Source organism: Condylura cristata, unplaced genomic scaffold, assembly GCF_000260355.1.
Source record: "Condylura cristata isolate star-nosed mole 26May11 unplaced genomic scaffold, ConCri1.0 scaffold00019, whole genome shotgun sequence".
NCBI classification, from domain to species: Eukaryota; Metazoa; Chordata; class Mammalia; order Eulipotyphla; family Talpidae; genus Condylura; species Condylura cristata.
In genome coordinates this window covers 1876886-1884749 of record NW_004567120.1, presented here as the reverse complement: position 1 = coordinate 1884749, position 7864 = coordinate 1876886, and the positions used below count along the sequence as shown (strand labels likewise).

The 7864-nt window shown below is 33.6% G+C and overlaps 1 protein-coding gene across 2 annotated transcripts in view; it reads left to right on the top strand.

Annotated features, from left to right (window-relative positions):
• ABCB7 (ATP-binding cassette, sub-family B (MDR/TAP), member 7) overlaps nt 1-7226 on the top strand; it is an 81730-nt gene extending 74504 nt beyond the window's left edge. For both annotated transcript variants that reach the window (XM_004685594.2, XM_004685593.2), the window contains exons 15-16: nt 2773-2880; nt 6932-7226. In XM_004685594.2, coding sequence (XP_004685651.1) covers nt 2773-2880; nt 6932-7144 — 321 coding nt within the window. In that variant the 3' untranslated portion in view covers nt 7145-7226. The remainder of the gene's footprint in view (nt 1-2772; nt 2881-6931) is intronic.
• The last annotated feature ends 638 nt before the right edge of the window (nt 7227-7864 follow it).

Below are 7864 nucleotides of genomic sequence, written 5' to 3'. Positions count from 1 at the left end.
TTAATGGACCTTTTTTTAAAGCTCAATATGATCTCAGAATTTAAGTTCAAGAGAGTAAGGAAGGAAAGTTCCAGACATTTACAGTTTTCCTTAGAATTGGCCCTGCATTTGATTTCTAGTCTGCCTAGTAAAATGTGGTATCTTTCCCTAGTAACCATTACTCTTGGTAATTTTATTATTTAATAAATATAATATCCAGGAATATTTTTAGAAGCTTTTGGGTATATCTTACCCCACCCTCACTCCCCCTCCCCCACACACACACATACACCACTATTTCCATTTGGACAGCTGTATTTATATCCAAGTTTCTACATATAGTTGAATATATATATATATATATATATATATATATATATATATATCTTTAACTTTATAGACAGTAAACAAAAATGCACTTTTCAGAATGTATTAAAAAGTTACAGTGGTACTAGAGAAGAAGTTTAAGTTTCCTCAGGTTAAATATACAATTCTATTTGTCATACCCCCTGCCCTGAGTTTGATTTAAGGAAGGCAAATTCATCTGTACCCTTTGAGTCTCACATCTTTCTTTCGATTTTTAAAAAATTTCTCTGTATTCTATCACTTGAATACCTCCTCATTTTATTTTTGCTTTCATTGTCCAGATAAACATTAAATTGGGTTGTCAGAAAAGTCATGACACATTTTTGCAACAGATGTCACTGTTCATTTTTGGAAGTTCTAGAGTCATTTGCATCTATGTTATTGCTAGTCATTTGACAGTTGACATTTCTAGCTTCATTCCAAAAAAAAATTGGGAGCTTCCCTGGTGGCACAAGGGGTGAAGTCTTAGCACATCGAGCCATCACCAGCCACTGTAATATAAGTTAAATCCCTGGCCAGGGTCACATGGTGCAACAGACCACTCCTCTGTCTCACCCACTGCTCCCCTCAGCGGTATGTTTCAGTAGATCCACTTGTTCAGCTCCTAACTCTGTCTCTGGTGAATCCTCTCAATCCCACCCCTCTGGCCTACACCCCATTTCTTGTGTGCATAAGTAAATACAAATAAATAATTTTTTTAATTGAGTGATTTGGTTGAGATTTGGAGATTTTACAAGTTGAAGATGGAAGACCAAACTCTGCATTTTTGCTATATTTTACTGTTTTACTTCCATAAAGGGAAGAATGTGCTGCAAGCTTATAAAAAATTACATGAAGTTTATGGTTACAGTGCTTCACAAGAACATCAGTGCTAATGATGGTTCACGAAATTCTGTGCTGGTTATTTTAATTTCAACAATGCTCCTCGGTTAGGGAGGCCTACCAAGGTTGATGAGAACAAATAAAGGCATTGATCAAGTTAAATCCACATTAAATGACATAAGAGATTACAGAAATATCAAACATCCATCATTCAAACATTGACCACCTGAAAAAGCGAGGATATAATAAGCAAGCTCACTATTTAGGTTCCTCAAAAACTCAAGGAAATTTTTTGATGACTCATATAAACATCTGTCATATGCTTATTAAATTTGAGGAAAACAATCCTTTCTTGAAGCGGTTGATAACTGGTGATGAGAAGTAGATTTTTTACAACAATGTGGTGCACAAAGAGTCTTGGTCCCAATGTGATGGACACCTCAAATGATATTCATCAGAATAAGGTTGTGCTGTCAGTGTGGTGGGATTTTAAAGGTGTCATGTATTTCTAACTCCTGCCAAGGAACCAAAAAGTCAGTTCAAGTTGTGTACTATTGGCAGCTGGGCAGTTTGAACGGATCCATCATCCAGAAATGTTCAAAGTTAGTCAAGCAAAAGAGTTGTGTTCCATCATGACATGAGATGACATCCAAGTAGGATTACCCGTCAGAAATTATTGGAGCTTGGATGGTATGTGTTACCACATCCACCATACTCTCCTGACCTTGGGCAGTCAGTCAGTCTTCCACATGTTTTTCTCTCTTCAAAATTCATTGTTGGTATAATATTCAATTCAGATGAGGCTGTACAGCAGCACCTTGTGCAGGTTTTTGCTGATAAAAACATGTCCTATGAATGAGGAATGATGAAGATCACTGAAAGATGGCAAAAGGTTATTGAACAAAACAGGCAATATATCATTGATTGATTTTTGTTCTTTATGTAAGTAAATGACCTTTGAAGAACATAGAAAAAATATATCAGACGTTTCCTAACAATCCATAGCTGACTCTGTTCATATCATTGGAATCATTATTTAATTTGTTTTTAAGTATAGAAAATATTCACAACTTCCTCCCAAACTTTGTAATTTAAAGAAATGTTGCATATCTTTTTATTAAGATTTATTTTCTTTATTTATGCATCCAAGAACCGGGATGTAGACCAGAGAGGCAGGGTGTGGGTGCATTCACCAGAATCAGAGTGGGGAGCACAACAGGTGGATCTATTAAAGTACACAGCTGAAGGGAGCAAACAGGAAAGGTCTTTTTGACCATGGGGGTTAGCTCATGCCTCAATGGCTGGCGATAGCTTAATAGCACTGAGATATTAACCCCTGTGCCACCAGGGAGACCCAGTGTTGCATATCTTAAAGATAACTTTTTCCATGATAATGTGGTCATGTTTGCCTTCCCTGTTTGATTTTTCTCCCTTTCAGTAATTTATGATATTAAATCAGATTTTTAAGTGTATAAAGTTTACCTAATGTGTAATTAATTGGAATTTTATATGTTCCTTTAGGAAATGTATAATTATTTTGATTTACATTTACTTAATGGATAGATCTTATATTCCCTCCTATTCTTTTTGTTGTCAAACTTGCAGACTATTCTTAGTTCCATGAGGGATGCAGTCAAACACAGAACTTCTATTTTCATTGCACACAGATTGTCAACAGTGGTTGATGCAGATGAAATCATTGTCTTGGCCCAGGTAAGAAATTTAACTGTAATGTTTAGTACCTGAAGAATATTGGAAATTTTTAAAATACAATTTAAATTGTTTTTAAAGAATTTGTATTCTTAGAATGAGATTTAATCCTCAGAGGATTCCATTTTTACTCTCTTTTGATGGGTAATGCTATGTATGACTTCCACTAAGGAATAAACTACATTAACTCATTCTATTAGTTTTAATAGCAAAATTACATTATGAAAGCATTAAATCATTGTGTGTTTTAAAGGGTATGTTTGTAAATTTTTTCTATATTCATTTTTGCTCTATAGAGAATCTTTGATTGGTATCTATTGTATTTTATATTTTCATTTTTTAATATCTTGATGTTTAAAAGAAAATTACCAGAAAATAAAGTGGTTGTTTTCAACTATGACCAGTTTTATTTTATCTTTTTCCTTATGGGTAAAATAAAGAAAATGATAACCTGAGAAATCTCTTCTGAGGGAATTGCTACCTAAGTGTTCTAAACAAATCAGAGTGCTACTACTGTGGTTGGTAGATTTGAAAATTGTAGTTTTCTTTTTCTCCTCTCTGTAAGGATATGTTCTCCCTACTACCTGGGAGTTGATTATGTCTAACATTATTTCATTTTATCTCACATTCAGCCTCTTTGATGATATTTTTTCACTTCTAATAAATAAGCCTTTATTCATTTAAAAGTATTTTTATTTATTTTGAAAGCTTTAGTACTCGGAGTTAAAAGACACATGTACTTGCTATACAATTTTTGAGGGTATTTTTCATGCTGCTAAAATTCTTATAGGGTGTTCAGTCTTTGGTGTTTATATTATGTCCTTTGTGAGTTACATGTACACTTGAGACCCTAGGTCTTTGTTGGTTTGTCCATAAATGCTTATATTCATTAGAAATTACACTGATTCTTTTATCAGTATGACTGTACTGGAGTATCTTAAATGGGAAATTTATAAACATACCTTATTATCTCCTTGATGTAAAAAAGAAGATGAAATAAAATATGCAGTTTTTTGCTTTTCATTAAGCTTTATGATTGTAATCATGTAGGTAGAGTATTTTTAAACAAACATAAACTGGTAGAATTCTTTAGCAGACCTGTACTTACCTGCCTTATGCTATAAGGTTCAATATCTAAGCAGTTATATTACAACATTGGCAATTGGATTTTCGATTATAATTAGAAATAATTTATTAATGATCATAGAACCTCTATATAAATTTCTCTATGCTTATGATTTGGTAGTTCTATAATTGCTTGATCATAAAGATCAGAGATTTTAATTTTCACATTAGACCAATGTAACCTCATGTGTTCAGTCAGCTGTCTCTTATAATATTAATCTACCTAAGTAATAGTCTTCTCATGGTCCTTCCTCAATTCTTAAGGCCTGATTATTGTCCTTTTCCAACCTTAGCAAGAAGCTAGAGGCTTTTTTTTTTATCAGAAAATTAATAATTCTATCCCTTGAGTCAGAAACACAAGGAAGATACTCGGCATTTTACAAAGTGGAGAGAGATTAATTTGAAATCACAACATATTGAAGGATAAGATCACATATATTCTTGCCAACCAATTGTTTATTTCTTTACCAGCACACCTTCCCTCCTGAGTAGATAATTGGAGAATTCTTTGGAGAAGCAAAAGTGACTTAGAAAAAAAAAAGACATTCATATTTGGGAGCCCAACAAAATGGCCAGGTATCCAGTTGAGACACCTACTCTCAAACACACAGAGCTGGTCAGCTTTTTAGTCCTTCATTCTTAAATGTCAGTAGGCAATAAAGACCTCCAAAACAAGCAAAAAAAAAAAGGAACTCAGTAGAAAATATAAAAAATGCCAAGAACATAAGAAAACTTTTAATATATAATTAGAATCACCCAGAAATATAGCATTCTAAAGTAAGGATAGATGCTGTTAGAAAAAAGGAAAGTTCTATGGCAGGAATTCCAGGATATGTTCTTAAATGAATAAAACTAAGACGCAAAAGTATATCTAGTATGCTACCTTCTGCAAGGAGGATAGGGGAATGAGAATATATGTATATCTGCTTATTTCTGCAAAAAGAAACTCATAGAGGATAAAGTATAAACTGCAGAAACTGGCTACTGACAGGACTGGCTACTGATAGGGTAGATAGAGATAGAAGAGGTAGAAGAGAGGGGAAGGAATGAGACTTCTGATTATGCTTTTTTATGTTTTATTTTTACCTTGACCAATGCTAACATTCTTACATCATCAAAATCAATACCTAAAAATCAATAGGGGTGGAGAAAAGCCAAAAATTGAATACAGAGTGAATGTATAATTATATAATAAATTAATATTAATCACACAGAAGAAAAATATAATTATCCAGGTAACATTTATTCTGATTATATACATTCCATGTAATACATTAAGAACAAAAATAACTCATAGAAAATATAAACTTAAGAAATTGTTAGAAGTAGTATTGGAATTGTCATTTTGAAACTTATTTTGTATATATTCTATGACTAAGTAAATACACTAGTATTGTTGGGAAACAGGTCTTTGTTGGGAACAGAAAGCTACAAATATGGAATGGGAGAAGAGAAAGAATCTTGTGATGTTATATTGGAACAGAATTACCACTGTGAATTCATAATAGGATAAAAAGCTTCTGATTCTGTTCACTGAGTGCCAAATCTTCCATAATAGGAAATGTACATATATGGTTAGAGAAGGAGGAGGCAAAAACTGTTCTTTTTGTCTTAAGCTTTGAAATATTATTATTGAACTTTTAAACTATATACATATGTGTTTTAATAAATAAAAATTAAATTATGCATTTTATTGCATGATAATTTTTGTGATATTTCGTTGGTATTTTCACAAAAATTATTCTCTATACTAGTTTTTGATGATATTTTTCACTAAGAATTTATTTTGTATTTGACACGATAATGAGAAAAGTTGAAATAAACTATGGTGTCTTTTGTGCCAATGAAGACATGTCATATAACAAAGTTGAGTACTGCATTCTTCAAGATCCAGTGCAGCTCAAATAGCTAAGCACCATTATTCTTTCTTAGACTGTTCAGCCAACTATCAAGGAGGATCCATACATTAAACACTCAGTAGTGGATACAGACAAATTTCAGTTATTTTGCTTAAGATATATTTGTAAAAGTCCTATCACCAGGAGTACCAGTAAAGGTGACAAAATTCCCTTTGTCTCCCTGTATGTTTAACAGTAGATGTCGAGACATGTTAAGTATACATCAAAGTTTAGAATCTTTACCAAATCTACCCAGTGTTAAATTTAATAGTCTTTATTAACAAAAACAGCTACTGGAAGAAATAAACTTTCCATGGAGAAATCTGTTTTATTTCATAGTACACATAAGGATTTTGGTGTATTATTTTTAAATTCTTTAGAGCCTTGTAGAAATAACATTGCTTTTGGTTTTAATGCTTATGATTACAGAAATTATCACCTTTAAAAATATTTTGCCTTTTTTGCCCTTCAAAATGAAAAATAAAGCATTAGAGTTTGACAGTCGTTAAGTGAAATGGTTTATAGTATATGGAATTTCATAGCTTTTTGTTGGTCCATTGGAATGATAGCTCAGCAGTGAGTAAAGCATTCCTGCCTCAGTTTCCCCACGTACACTATGGACAAGCAATCGGGACAGCTATTTTTTTTTAAACTTTTTTTTTAAAGATTTATTTATTTGTACACACAGAACTGGGCTACAGGCCAGAGGCTCAGGGGCGGCAAGAGCCTTCACCAGAGACAGAGTGGGGAACAGAAAAGGCAGATCAACGAAGTACACTGCTGAGGGGAGCAGCAGGCGGGTCAGGAGAGGTCTGCCACGCCATGTGGTCACCTCCGGGGCAGGTGGGAATCGAACTCATGCTGCAGTGGCTTTAGCTTCTCAGTGCTGTGCTTTAACCTGCTGCGCCACCAGGGAGGGCCGGGACAGCTATTTTAATTAGCTCAAGTCCTCCAAAATCTTTAGATGGTATTATGTATTTTCAGTTGTGTTAATGTGACCTTTCTCTGTTTCCCTGTTTTTGCTTTCTCAGGGTAAGATAGCTGAACGTGGTACCCACCATGGTTTGCTTGCAAACCCTAGCAGTATCTATTCAGAAATGTGGCATACACAAAGCAGCCGTGTGCAGAACCATAACCCCAAATGGGATGCAAAGAAGGAAAATACGTCCAAAGAGGAAGAAAGGAAGAAACTACAAGAAGAAATTGTCAACAGTGTGAAAGGCTGTGGAAACTGTTCCTGCTAAGGCACGAGACATTTTTTTCTTTTTCTTGACCTCACATTTGCACTGAAGCAGAATTGTTCTATTAAAAAAAAGTCACACATTCTCATTTTCTATAATCCTTTCAGATATGATTTATTTGAAAGGGGATTTGATTTTTACACCTTTACAATCAATTTAATGTAGTATCTGTATTTATTCCCAAATTGTTTTCCTCTTATACCCTTAGATGTGTTCAAAACATAATTTTTGTCACTGTTTACTTCACCCCATTTCATTTCTGAGGCTATTAGATATCTACAACCAAATGAATCAAATTGCTTTCCAATTTTTTGTAGTTTTAAAATCCTTCCCAATGCTGCCAATCTAAATGGAAAGTATGTTTTGTTTTTGAACAGGAGATGGTAGATTCACTGGTTTTCTCTCCCCTCCCTCTAAAATACTGCTATGATATGAAAATGAATTTATAAGCACATAAAGAATTAGAACTTGCCAGAAATAGACATTCATAGTTCAGATGTCTTGACAGATGTCTGTAATTACATTTTAAAAAGTACTTGTCTCTGTAAACTTTTTGGAAGAAAAATATTAATTCTCATGTTGGTATGTAGAATACTCATCATCATTAACCATTATAACTATCATCTAGTGATGGGAATTTTATGTTCCCACCAAAAGTAGGTGTTGCTTCTGTCTTGGACCAAAATACATTTATTTTTAATTAACAACCTCATGTAATTTGAG